Here is a 14,718-nt window from a genome sequence, read left to right as displayed (position 1 = left end):
TCCCAAGTAGCTGGGACTACAGGCACACGCCACCATGCCAAACTAATTTTTGTATTTTTAGTAGAGACGGGGTTTAACTATGTTGGCCAATCTGGTCTTGAACTCCTGACCTTGTGATCTGCCCACCTCGGCCTCCCAAAGTGCTGGGATTGCAGGCACGAGCCACTGTGCCCTGCCTTTGGTTTCACAGTTTTAACATATCTGTTTAATATTTGAATTTAGAAAATATAACAAGTCTCTTGTCTTCCGCTGGAAAAAAAACAAAACCAGAAATAGGCCAGGTGCGGTGGCTCACGCCTGTAATCCCAGCACTTTGGGAGGCCGACGCGGGCGGATCATGAGGTCAGGAGATGAGACCATCCTGGCTAACATGGTGAAACCCCGTCTCTACTAAAAATGCAAAAAATTAGCCAGGCGTGGTGGCGGGCGCCTGTAGTCCCAGCTACTAAGGAGGCTGAGGCAGGAGAATGGCGTGACCCAGGAGGCGGAGGTTGCAGTGAGCCGAGATCCCGCCACTGCACTCCAATCTGGGCGACAGAGCAAGACTGTCTCAAAAAACAAACAAAAAAAAACAGAAATAACGTTCAACTTTTTTTTTTTTTAGACAGAGTCTCACTCTGTTGCCAGGCTGGAGTGCTGTGGCGCGATCTTGGCTCACTGCAATCTCCACCTCCCGGGTTTAAGCCATTCTCCTGCCTCAGCCTCCTGAGTAGCTTGGATGACAGGCATGCGCCACCACACCCAGCTAATTTTTGTACTTTTAGTAGAAACGGGATTTCACCATGTTGACCAGGCTGGTTTTGATCTCCTGACCTTGTGATCCCCTCGCTTCGGCCTCCCAAAGTGCTGGGATTACAGGCGTGACCCACTGCACCTGGCCCACGTTCAGTTATTAGTAGAATTGCCTCTTCATTCTCTCGTTTACATAACATTGTGTACAAATAATTGTACTTTGGGTTTGTCTACCTCAATTTTAATTACACAGACCTTATGGTTAGAATTATTTAAATGCTGATTTTTTTCTGTTAAGGGACTGTCAAAACTGCTTATCTTGAGGGCATAAGGATTGCTTTTATGCCTGTGAATGAAAAATACATGTGTAGAGCAACTGAATGCTACTTTCAGTTAAAAATTTCTCTTTGTTTCCTGTTTCTTTTTCTTTCAAACTGAAATATTTTATTCAAAAACTGACAAACATATATATATATATGAGGTTTTTTTTCACTTAGAAATGCCAGATATTCCTAAACTATTTAACAAATCTTGAGCCTGTTTTATCTCTAATTCATACAGAATTACTTAATTCACAAGGATCCTTCAGGTAGTTTATTAAATTGAGCCTTTGTAATCATATTTTAAAAAAATAATCACATTTATGTGGTTATACAAATAACTATTGATAGTTATTCACATATTTAAGTGGTAATAATTATGCATCATATATATAAATGTTATATGCATAACATTTACATAGTGATTACTGTGTGCCAGGAACTGTTCTAAGTGCTTTACTTATAATAACTTTTTTAGGGCTAATGTAGGGTTTTAATGTGTTAAGATACTATTAATAGTCCTTATTTGACAAATGAGGAAAAAGCACAGAGAAATTGAGCAACTTGTCTAAGGTCACACAACTGGGATTTGAACCAAACTGTCTGACCCCAAAGTTTGTGCTTTCAACCAGTGTACTGAAGTTTGAACTTTGGCATATTTCTGAATATATTTAAAACTCAAAAACATTCTCTTTTAAGCCATTAGAAAAAATTTGAGTGCCCCTTGCTTATAAAATATTATTTAAAAGAGAATCAGAGAGTTCTCTACTCATTTAAAAAATGATCTTTTCAAAGGATAGGTAAAACAACATGTTGTGAAGTCTTTTTTTTTTTTTTCAAGTAGACACAGATGAGATATTTTGTCTGTGGGGATTTCTTATCCTGCAAAGAAAATCCAAGGAAACAAGTTTAGAAAGTATGGCAGGAGTGAACCCTTCTGGAGTTCTTAAGCATCCAAAAACAATATATGCATAAAAATGAGTAATTGGCATAGCACTACCCTAATTCCTCTACATAAAACAATGCTATGTTAAGACTGTAGGCCTGGTGATTTTTAGTTACATGAGAGTAAAGAGGGATGTCATACCCCTTCCCCAGTTATTTGGAGCTGAAGGAAATAAAGTTGTGCTCTGAGCAAAATTTCTGTACTACAAACCAAAACAGAGTTTGTTTTGACTGTAGAGTGTAGAGACACTGTTTTAAGATGGATAGGGATGGTCCCAGATGCAGAAGTAGTTGTAACTGAGTAAGCAGTAATACAAGTAATGTTACTCTACTGTGCATGGAAAACACTGGTTCAATAAGAGGAAAAGATTCATCTAGAGTAATAAAATGAATTCCAAAGAGGGAGGCATGGTACTGCCTATTCAAGCACAGTTGATGGGGAAGGGGATTCTGGTCCAGAAGAATGACTGTTTCCTTGGCAACACTATTGTCTTAGCTGAGAGATTCTTAAGGCTGCGTAAAACTCCTTGTCATGCCTCTGTACTCACCACAACGCCTTTTGATAATTTGTCTTTCCAAATAGCTACTAACAAATAAAAAAGTACAGTGAAAGATATAGATGAAAACACTATGGTAAATGGTGATAATTGTTGTAACCAAGTGACGAGCACATGGGGGTGGTGGTAAGAAACAGCATTCATTATTACTATTGTCACTCTTCTCCCTACTTTTGTAAGTGAGCATTTCTATAATAAAATGCATTGGTCACTTTAACAGTCCAGGTACTTTTACACCACTTGACTATATTCCTTTTTCATAAATGTAATAATTGGCCTGCTTTTAAGTATATCAGGCTCTGCACTCAGTCGTTGCAATTCAGGTGCATCTTATTTTTTTTTATTTTTTATTTTTGTGAGATGGAGTCTCTCTTGCCCAGGCTGGAGTGCAGTGGCATGGTCTTGGCTCCGTGCAACCTCTGCCTCCTGGGTTCAAGTGATTCTCCTGCCTCAGCCTCCCGAGTAGCTGGGACTACAGGCATGTGCCACCATGCCTGGCTAATTTTTGTATTTTTGTAGAGATGGGGTTTCACCATGTTGGCCAGGCTGGTCTCGAACTCCTGACCTCAGGTGATCCACCTGCCTTGGCCTCCCAAAGTGCTGGGATCACAGGTGTGAGCCACCACACTTGACCTTCAGGTTCACTGTAGATGTGCTGATAAAACGTGGTGTCTGAATTTGCAAGGTTGCAGAACATGCCCTGGATTGTGAAAAATTGACCGAAGTATCAATTGTCAGGATGCTTGGTCATCAACCAGCTAAACTTCCTGATACGGTTTGGCTGTGTCCCCACCCAAATCTCACCTTGAATTGTCATCATCCCCACGTCAAGGGCAGGGCCTGGTGAAGATAATTGAATCATCAAGTGGTTTCAAACCCCCATACTGTTCTTGTGGTAGTGAATAAGTCTCATGAGATCTGATGGTTTTATAAATGGGAGTTCCCCTGCACAAGCTCTCTTGCCTGCCGCATGTAAGACGTCCCTTTACTCTTCTTTGTCTTCTGTCATGGTTGCGAGGTCTCCCCAGCCATGTGGAAGTATGAGTCAATTAAACCTCTTTCCTTAGTAAATTACCCAGCCTTGGGTATGTCTTTATTAGCAGCATGAGAACAGACTAATACACTTCCCTTAGAGGTACTTCTGAGTCACGTTTCCTAACAGGCTTGTTTCTAATTATTTCATTGACCATATCTTTACATCACTATTTCTTAAATCAGACAGTAGATGTTCTGAAGGTTGATATTCCTCTTTTGTGGGGTAGTGATATAATTTCTTCTTGTATTAACCATCCCTTCATCCTTTAAATTTGCCTTGGTTAATTCGCTAGTTGTCTTTTCTGTCTTTATCTTTCTCAAAGCTAATAAATATTCTATTAAAGCCTTCTTCCATTTTTAAATGAATTAGTATATTAGAGGAGTATTAAAACTACTATTAAATTAAGTATTAAAGCTACTGTGTCTTTTATAAAAAGCATCTCAGCATTCCAGCTAAGTGAAGGAGGAGTGATAGAATTATAAAATTATCATTTTGATGATTAATGGCTCTAAGCTGTGATCATCAGTGGCTGCTGATATTGCAAAAGGAGAAACAACCAGACATTTGTTCCTCTTGGTAGAACTACACAGCATTATCAATGAAGCGTTCTTGCCAGAACATCAAATCTGAATCTAACCAAGCCTCTAGATCTAACTACCAATATAGAGGAAATACAGAGAGGATGAAGGAGTATGGTAAATGACATTATGGAGGTAGAGATAAGAGTTAACACAATTCCAAAGGTGGAAAACTCTATAGGACCAACAGTGAGGAATCTATAAAAGAGACTTAAGAATGCTATTACCAGTTCTAATCTGTGGACCTTATCTGGATTTGAACAAACTGTAGAAAAACATTTATGATGAGTTTGGGGAAATTTGAACACTAAGTGAATAGTGATGACTTTTTAAAATTATATATGAAATTATACCTGGAAATTGCTTTAAAATAATAATGCAGGAACAGGATGGGAGAGTGAGTGAAGGTATGGTTGAAACAAGATTAGTCTTTTTTAAAAAAAATTCAGTGTATATATTTTTAAATTTTGTTTGGCATTGCCTTTAGATAGAGAATAGAGAAAATGGCAGATTTTTCTCATGTTAAGTAGAAACTTCTTCCTAATTGCTTTCAAAAAGTGACCTGAGGCTTCAAAACCAAAGCATTCATTCACTCACTCTCTAGTCAACATCCATGGAATGTCTACTACTAAGCCCATGTGCCCTATGCTGACCTATCTACTGAAAATAAAATTGTGGGTTCAAATAGCAATGCTTGAAATAATTTAAACTGCCTAAAAATATTGCACCTGTGAATCCATTTTAGTCTTTTTAGGGAATTTACTACTGGGCTTTGTAATCTCAAACTTTAGAAAGGCTTTAGCGCAGGATTTATAAAACTTGAAAACTACGAGTGTAAATAAATAATTCCAGGCCAGGCATGGTGGCTTACACCTGTAATCCCAGCACTTTGGGAGGCTGAGGCGGGTAGATCACCTGAGGTCAGGAGTTCGAGACCAGCCTGGCCAACATAGTGAAACCCCGTCTCTACTAAAAATACAAAAATTATCCCGGTGTGGTGGCATGCACCTGTAGTCCCAGCTACTTGGGAGGCTGAGGCGGGAGAATCACTTGAACTCAGGAGGCGGAGGTTCAGTGAGCTGAGACCACGCCATTGCACTCCAGCCTGGGTTGACAGAGTGAGACTCTGCCTCAAAAAATAATAATAATTCCAAACATTCTACATTCTTAGATAAAATATGTAATTTATTTCTCAAACAGTATAGGGGAAATATTGACAGCATTTAAAATGCATCTTAATGTATTTTAAAACTTTTAAAATATATTTTAAAAACATTAAAATGTAGCAAGTGTATACCATAGAGGCACTGAATTAAGAGAGGAATAGAATTGAGCAGTAACAAGATGCAAATGGAAAGACAAACTCTTCCTCAGTGTAAGTAACCAGTGCTGTAAATTTGCTGCGCCTAGTACAAGTGTTAAACAACTGTATAAACAAAAGGTTGAGGATTTTCTGCAAATAATAAAAAAAGTATCAATGCAGATTATTCTGGGAGAAGAATGGCAAAGAAAATCCACAAAAGCGTTTTAGCAGAACTTGGGTAACAGAGGACTGAAAGAGAGAATTTCCCAGACCCACAAAGCAAATAAATAATTTTCCCCAGTTTCTTAGTAAGGAGGGTTGAAATTAAATTCAAAATGTTAATGTTTGTTGTTTATTGTTTTTTGAACACAATTATTTTTAAGTTACTTATGGCCTATTAAGCTGTATAGCATTTTCACTTCACAACACAGTACAATTATTTTTCATTATATTCATAAACACCTCTCTTAAAGAACTCTAGAGTTCATTCATTGCATGAATATTATGTACCCATTAAAAAGAACAAACTGGATCTATAAAAAGTAGTCTCAAAGAGTTAACTAGGAAGTGCTTGCAGGTAAAAAAACAAGATACTGGAGAGTAGAATATGGTAACAGTTTTGTAAACGAATAGGCTCAAAACTTATTTACAAATGTGTATATGTGCACACATTTTAAAAAATCTATATAAAAGTATGTAAGCATGACGAAAATAGAGAAGGGTTCATAGTAGCTAGTTAACAGGTTCCTAAGAGAAGTGGAGCTGCAGAATGGTAGTGTTTTGAAGATAAGAAAAAAGATAAGAGAAAACCAAAGTTAAAAGAGAAAAAAAAGAAAATGTTCTTTAAAAAAAAAAGCATTGATTTGGTGACATTGTTTATGTATGTATGCATTGTTATCTATTTGTGTGTAATAAGGATTTTTTAATATTAAATAAATAAGATTCTGGTTCAAAGAGTGATGAAAATAATAAGTGACACTCCACACAGATTTTCTTGGTTCTTGAAGTTTGAGCTTCACTACAAAAAGAATCTCCATTCGGTTGCTTTTATCTACCCTACAGTGTTGGTTAATGGCAAATCCAAATGTATAAATTTAATTTGGAGTTATTTCTGAAAATAAATTTTGTGGGCAATATGATGATAAGCCACAAGAAAAAAATATATGCAGGTAAATATTTAAAAATAAATTCCCTTAATATATTCTAATCGTGATAGTTTCTGCAGCATAATTTAAAATTATGCTATTTTCAGTGTCCAAATAAGGATGTTATCAGTATTACTATTGAGCATTTGGCTATACATAGTAACTTTTAAAATAATTTTGTTTTAGAATGTACTAATAAAAGACATATATAGTACACTTTTTCTGCAGTTTAGTTTCTGGTTATAGTTAAGTAAAGCAAAGATTCACTATTTTATATATAGTGCAAGAAAATGCCTTTTTAAAATAATGAATTATTGAAGATAAGAGTACATTTAGGTTTTTTTCCTAGATATTGTTAGATATTTTGCTGTAATGGAATAAAGGGGATGAAATAATTGTAATTGGCATATTATTTTAGATAAATGAACTTTTAAGAGTTTGAACAATTTTTTAACTCCTGGAACTCCTGTGATATCTTGAATGAGTAACAAACTTTTTTTTTTCCCCATCCTAGGAAGATATATTTTGGCTAAAGCCCAGCAATTCTGAAGTTTTAATGTCCAAATTAGTTGAGTTCAATTGTTTTTGCAAATTTAGGCTACTATAAGAGTAAAAATTTGCCTTTCTCTAAACCTGATACGGTCTAGAAAAAAATAGATGGTTAACACCAACAACATACCGTAAATTTCAAATTTAGGCAAGCATATTGCTGAGTACCCCCCTAAAAAAGGAAATAAGAATACTTGATTGTCAGTGGTACTTTGCAGTTTTTATCAGCCTTCATCCAGTTTTGTTTTGTGTTGTTTTTAAATTTTAGATTCAGGGGTACATGTGCAGGTTTGTTACATGGGTATATTGTGTAATGCTGAGGTTTAGGCTTATGATCCCTTTGCCCAAGTAACGAACAAAGTACTGGATAACTTTTTCAACCCCTACTCCCCTATCTCCCTCCCCACTTTTGGAACCCGCAGTGTCTATTGTTGCCATCTTTGTGTTTGTGCATACCCAGTGTTTAGCTCCCACTTACAAGTGAGAACATACGGTATTTGATTTTCTGTTTCTGCATTAATTCGCATAGGGTAGTGGCCTCCAGCTGCATCCATGTTGGTGCAAAGGACATAATTTTTTCTTTCTATGACTGCGAACAGGATTAGTCTTCAGCTGATAATTGTTTAAACTAGATAATGGGTACAGGAGAGCTCAATATTCTCTTTTGTTTGTGTTTTTAAATTCCCATGATAAAAAGCTTTAAAAAAAAAAAACTCTTAGATTTCTGGTTTTGGTCCTGCAGATTTCTCTTAAGTTCAAATTTTTGGATAAAGAATTTACTTTAAAACAAGGTTTCTTATGTGTTCTGATATGTCTTACCTGCTTTTTTTTGTTTTGTTTGTGAGACGAAGTCTGGCTCTGTCATCCATACAAGCCCAGACTGGAGTACAGTGGCAGGATCTCAGCTCACTGCAACTCCGCCTCCTGGGTTCAAGCGATTCTCCTGCCTCAGCCTCCCAAGCAGCTGAATTACGGGTACCATGCCTGACTGATTTTTGTATTTTCAGTAAAGACAGAGTTTCACCGTGTTGGCCAGGCTGATCTCGAACTCCTGACCTCCAGTGATCTGCCTGCCTCAGCCTCCCAGTGCAGGGATTACAGTCATGAGCCACTGCACCTGGACTGTCTTATCTATTTTCAACTAAATGCTACTTTCTTAAATTTAGTTGGTAAACATTTATTTTTGATTATACATTGGATTTTAAATGTTTTACCTTTCATCATCATTTTTTCTAAACCTGCAAGCTAATCAAACTTTTATTCAACTTCTTTGAGATCTTAATTTCTGTAATATCTATGCTTTTTGTTTCCTGGATAAAAATGTATTTGTAGCTTTCTAATCCAATATATAACCAATATTAGGCTTCTGAAGATTAGTATCCTGCTACTTACGAAGTTTCCTAACCGTAAATACTAAGTTGACTTTTTTGGTTGTTTTTTTATAGCTTAACTCTTAACTTGCCTCATTGGCTTGAATGCGTTTCCATCACATGGAATCACTTATATTTTTACTTTAGGTACTTGCTACAACCAAGAGACAATGGAAACAAGTCATCCAAAACTGATGACCTGGGGTCTCTTCGATTAAATATATGTTATACAGAAGACTACGTGCTTCCTTCAGAGTACTATGGTCCTTTGAAAACTTTGCTGCTAAAATCACCAGATGTTCAAGTATGTTAAGAATCTTAAGGATATGATTTAACACGAAGTGGCTAAAATAATTCTATAAACGATAAGGAGAAGATTTCAAGAGTATCAAGTCTTATTAAAATAGTAAAAATTATATACATACATATATATACACACACACATTTCTGTTTATCTGAACCAGAGTACTATGATTCCTACGTGTACTCCCACAATCATCTATGATAAAAAATTTTGAAAATTAAATATCCTGTATAACAGCTTTAATGACGTTATTACAGTTACTTTTACAGGCTAATGATTGAACAGTTAATCATGTTTCCTTGATTTTTGTGCTTGTTTTCTACCTTCCTATATTTAGCCAATATCTGCCTCAGCTGCTTACATTTTGAGTGAAATATGTCGAGATAAAAATGATGCTGTTTTGCCCCTTGTACGACTGCTGCTGCACCATGATAAACTTGTTCCTTTTGCCACTGCTGTGGCTGAATTAGACTTGAAGGATACACAGTAAGAGTTATATTTTATTAAATGTTAATTACATGTTGTTGAAATTGGACCTTAGTTTGACAGATTGTTTTCGTAGTCTGAATTTTTTTGTATTGATCAGACTTACTGTAGAGTAGGCTGAAAAGAAGTAGTTAACAAATAACAAAAGGCAGTTAAGCTACCAAACAGTATTCACCTACCTTAAGGACAATTAATGAAGGATGTTTTTCTTTAACTCATTGAGGAAATTTTGTTTGTTACTAATCTGCTTCTTAGTGTAATGATTCACGTGTCACAAATAAAAACACCAGAGCAGAAGTGTTTTTTTCTTTATTCATTATGTATCACCCTTATATGCATATGTATGACATTCTAAAAAGCAATCAAGTGACTTCTCATTCACGTCAGTCTAACACTGTTGTTTTTACACACACAGACATACATATACTCTACATTTTTGGTTCATAAATGTGATTTGCCTTTATATATATATATACACGTATGTGTGTATATATACACGTGTATATATACACGTATGTGTGTATATATACACGTGTATGTATGTACGTGTATATATATATGTGTATTGAGTTTTTTGTTTGTTTGTTTTTAAGATGGAGTCTCGCTTTTTCACCCAGGTTGGAGTGCAGTGGCATGATCTTGGCTCACTGAAGCTTCTGCCTCCTAGGTTCAAGTGATTCTCCTGCCTCAGCCTCCTGAGTAGCTGGGATTACAGGCACTTACCACCACACCCAGCTAATTTTTGTATTTTTAGTAGAGATGGGGTTTCACCATGTTGGCCAGGCTAGTCTCACATTCCTGACTTCAAGTGAAGCACCTGCTTCAACCCCACAAAGTGCTGGGATTACAGGCGTGAGCCATCACACTTAGCCATTATTTTAATATATTTTTGGTAAGTTTGAAAAACCTAACGGCAGCAAGCTTTTAAATAAATAGTAAAAATTACTAAAATTGTAGGTCACTTATGCCTTCTACTACATCTTAATCTATTTCAACTCAATGCTGCTTTCGTAAATTGGTCAAGTATGTTATATTATTGGTTTCACAATCTTTGTTTACTACATTTTGTTTCATCTATTTCTGTTTCAGAGATGCAAACACAATTTTTAGAGGAAATTCCTTGGCTACCCGATGTCTGGATGAGATGATGAAAATAGTGGGAGGGCACTACCTGAAAGTAACATTAAAACCTATTCTTGATGAGGTACAGAATATATCTCCAACAGTGATAGTTTGTGACCTCGTGATAGTTGCTCTTTTATGAAGTGATCTATTAATGGGAAGGGTTTATTCATTCATGTGTTCCTCAAAAAATAAGACTGAACACTTTAGAAGCAAATTATTTACTTCTCTATCAATGGATTTTTACTCAAAAGGTACAGTATAGTATAGTCTACATTATTTCTTTGTTACGGGATTTCTATCTTAGCCGGAGTTTCAGATACATGACAAATACTTTTTGATATCGTGTTTTAAGAAAATTGTATATATTATCCCTGCATAGGGCGTTTTACGCTTAGTTACAATTTAAATCTCTATAATTACCTTTTATTATCAGAACAATAACAGTTTTTTCATTTCGTCAGATTACTTAGAAAAAATCATTAACTGCAAAATTTATTTTTCAGATATGTGACTCCTCAAAATCCTGTGAAATTGATCCTATTAAATTGAAAGAGGGAGATAATGTAGAAAATAATAAGGTAAGTCCTTGTTATATTGTTTATAATTGTGTTAAAATTGGTCTTAATGGTGTAACCTTTCTCCCACTTACATTATAATAAAGCCAGATAGAGGGAAGCAATGCTGTTTATTCTTTACATAAGCCTTTACTATTAGCAGCATTTTCTAAGATTAGTTTTTAGAATGTTATTTCCTCAGTGGTTTCACTTTGTTTTTGTTCTTGATTGTCTCTTTTTGTATCTAGTAACAATAGTGAACTTAAGCTATAGCTAGTTACAGCCCCTGTTCTAGCCATTCCTTTGGGCTCAAACTGATCAGGCTAAGTGACACAGTGACTTGATCAGTCATTACTTTCAGTGGCCTCTGAAAAAGCAATGATTGTGTTAGGGTCACAAATTTTTATTGCAATGGATAATAGTGTCACAACGTCCTGTGCTTGTGTATCCGAGTTATTTTGTGATTTCCTTTTGGATCATTTTATTCCCTGTTGCTTCTTGTGAAGTTTATTCATAGATTCACCTCTTAACGCCTAGCAAATCTAAATTTAATTTATTAAATTAAGTCAGTATATAAATTGTCCTTAAACCAAATGAGTTTGGAAAAGGGAAACAGTGCTTTAAAAAATGTTAGTGACTGTCTAATAAACCTCATTTTCTTAAATTTTTCTTTCATGAAGGCTATTGAAGATGTGTGAACATCAAAATCTTAATGTTTCCCTTTTTAAATCCTGCAGGAGAATCTGCGCTACTACGTAGACAAGTTATTCAGTACAATTGTAAAATCAAGTATGAGCTGTCCCACTGTAATGTGTGATATCTTTTATTCTCTAAGGCAGATGGCTACTCAGAGATTTCCTAGTAAGTGCCTTGTTTTACTAAAACGTGCCATTTCTTTTTCTTTGACTTTTTTGTAGATATTAATTACATTTGGTTTGTGCAAGATATTTAAGGTATTTATTTATTTATTTGTTTGTTTTTGGGACAGAGTCTCGCTCTGTCACCCCAGCTGGAGTGCAGTGGTGCTATCTCGGCTCACTGCAACCTCCATCTCCCAGGTTCATGCCATTCTCCTGCCTCAGCCTCCCGAGTAGCTGGGACTACAGGCACCCGCCACCACGCCCGGCCAATTTTTTGTATTTTTAGTAGAGACAGGGTTTCACTGTGTTAGCCAGGATGGTCTTGATCTCCTGACCTCGTGATCTGCTGTCCTCGGCCTCCCAAAGTTCTGGGATTACAGGCGTGAGCCACTGCTCCCGGCCTAAGGTTTTTAAGTACAACCTTCTTTAGTTTTTCAGAATGATTCTAGCTTTCTCATAAGAAATCTGATTTTTCTTGAAATCTCAAAATACATATTGCATTTTATTTCAGTATAATGCAACTTTATACGAAGAGCAAATCAAAATCACCATTAAAGAAAGGCAAAAATTTAGAACTGTAACATTGTATAAGTAAGCATTTATACCAGATGCTTATGAGAGTTAAAAATACCTTTGTTATTTATACCAACTATCTTTTCCAGCTGCATGCATTCAGATAGTGAGAATCTTTAGTTCCATAAAATTGACTAGATTTGACAGTATGAGAATGCTAATAAGGTTTTGGTGGTGAGAGGTTTTTATAGAAATGGCCTTAGACATTAGAAACCTTTCTGTTGCAACATACATAGAGTTTTAAGGTACGTGTATCAGTAACTGGCATATTTTAATTTTGAAAAAGTAGGTATGTCAAGGTTTGCTTAGAAACCATTCATTAAATTCAGAGTTACTGTTGCTGTTAATACTTAGAATTATTCACATTTTAATATATCTCTGATAAGTAAATAAACTTGCTATAGCTAGCTTTCCAGATCTGTCTGCAATGGGAGGTGGTAGGTAGGAGGGTAGAATTAGGCAGGTACTTAAATTATCTGTCTTAACCAGCTATGCAAAACTGTGAGTTTATTTCTGTAACCATCTGAAGAGATTTTGCAGTTTTATGTTCTTTTAAGTGTGTGCTCACCCTGTGCACACATGTGTGCAGTTAACTGCCCTTCTGTTAAATTGACCCATTACTAAATTAGTGGGGCTGAGTTGTCTAACATGTAGATAAATTCATATCTAAATGTCTTTGCTAATTATAGTTGCAAATAAGTAAGTAAATCTAATCTTCATAACAAAAATAAAGGGAACCAGAGGCACACGGAAAAGTGAAATGCTCATTGAAATTTTATTTTTAAATGGTTAGATCATGATAACCACATTGACTACTTAGTAACACACACAGTGTGTTAGCCTCCATTATCTCCTATTCTCATCTTCACAAAACCACATGAGGTAGGTACTACTCCCATTAGGTGAGAAACAAAGGTTTAGAGAAGCTGAGTAACTTTACCAAGGTCTATGGCATGGTCAACAGGCAAGCAGGGCCTCAAACCTGGGCCTGGTCTACTCCAAACCACATGCTGCCATTCACTGTACTCTATTTGGCCTTAAATCTATTTTAGCTGTTTAATTCTTCTTTATATAAATGATCTTAAACACTTTTTGGATTTTTTTTTGTTTTTGTTTTGAGACCTAGTTTCACTCTTGTTGTCCAGGCAGGAGTGCACTGGCACAATCTCAGCTCACTGCAGCTCCACCTCCTGGGTTCCCAGCCTCCCCAGTAGGTGGGATTACAGACATGGGCCTTCACGCCTGACTAATTTTGTATTTTTAGTAGAAACGGGCTTTCTCCATGTTGGTCAGGCTGGTCTCAAACTCCTGACCTCAGGTGATCCACCCACTTCAGCCTCCCAAAGTGCTGGAATTACAGGTGTGGGTCACCGTGTCCAGCCAACACTTTATGTTTTTATATACACGCAGATGTATCTCCTTAGTTATGTTTTTGTTGACTTAACTATTAATGTGGTCATCATATCCTCAGTAGACTATAGTAGTGACAGTTTTGTTGCCATAAGTGTTTCATATTCTCTTGTTTTTGTTGTTTTTACTACCCTAGAAGAATGGGGAAAGGAGAGGTAAGAGGGCAGGGCAGACAGCAGGTAAAAAGCAGATATTATTAAAGAATGACAAATTAAACGAGTTGTTAATGGTTACCTACTGAATGACTTAGAAGAGTTAAAACTCGAACCAAGGCCGGGCGCGGTGGCTCAAGCCTGTAATCCCAGCACTTTGGGAGGCCGAGACGGGCGGATCACGAGGTCAGGAGATCGAGACCATCCTGGCTAACACAGTGAAACCCCGTCTCTACTAAAAATACAAGAAACTAGCCGGGCGAGGTGGCGGGCGCCTGTAGTCCCAGCTACTCGGGAGGCTGAGGCAGGAGAATGGCGTAAACCCAGGAGGCGGAGCTTGCAGTGAGCTGAGATCCGGCCACTGCACTCCAGCCTGGGCGACAGAGCGAGACTCTGTCTCAAAAAAAAAAAAAAACTCGAACCGAACCTAAAGATTCTTTCCCTCGCCACCTGTTTCACCACCATCCGTCTGATTGTTGGGTAAAGTGTTGACTCCAGTCTGAAACGAAAGTTATAGGTGAATGATCAAAGCCACCAGTAGTCTTCAGTTCATCTGCATTTTTATTTATGGACTGTTGATAGCTTTTTTAAAGTAAACATTTCTGTCTAATTGTTTTTGTTGCATAACTTTTAATTTTATCAAGATTGTGGGGGTGGGTAATTGAAACAAGAACCTAAAACTGAAAGTAGCCTTGTATGGTACTCTTAAGGGATTCAGT

At 36.6% G+C, this 14,718-nt stretch overlaps 1 protein-coding gene across 1 annotated transcript in view; it reads left to right on the top strand.

The window, feature by feature from the left end:
- The window catches only part of RASA2 (RAS p21 protein activator 2), a 140,401-nt gene that overhangs the window by 79,440 nt on the left and 46,243 nt on the right, over window positions 1-14,718 (top strand). Inside the window, exons 13-17 of the mRNA XM_011958220.1 lie at window positions 8,683-8,839; window positions 9,177-9,325; window positions 10,415-10,529; window positions 10,954-11,028; window positions 11,742-11,865. Coding sequence (XP_011813610.1) covers window positions 8,683-8,839; window positions 9,177-9,325; window positions 10,415-10,529; window positions 10,954-11,028; window positions 11,742-11,865 — 620 coding nt within the window. The remainder of the gene's footprint in view (window positions 1-8,682; window positions 8,840-9,176; window positions 9,326-10,414; window positions 10,530-10,953; window positions 11,029-11,741; window positions 11,866-14,718) is intronic.

This window comes from Colobus angolensis, unplaced genomic scaffold, assembly GCF_000951035.1.
Source record: "Colobus angolensis palliatus isolate OR3802 unplaced genomic scaffold, Cang.pa_1.0 Scaffold46, whole genome shotgun sequence".
NCBI lineage: Eukaryota > Metazoa > Chordata > Mammalia > Primates > Cercopithecidae > Colobus > Colobus angolensis.
Note: the sequence above shows the minus strand (reverse complement) of the source record. Positions and strands in the feature narration are given on the sequence as shown.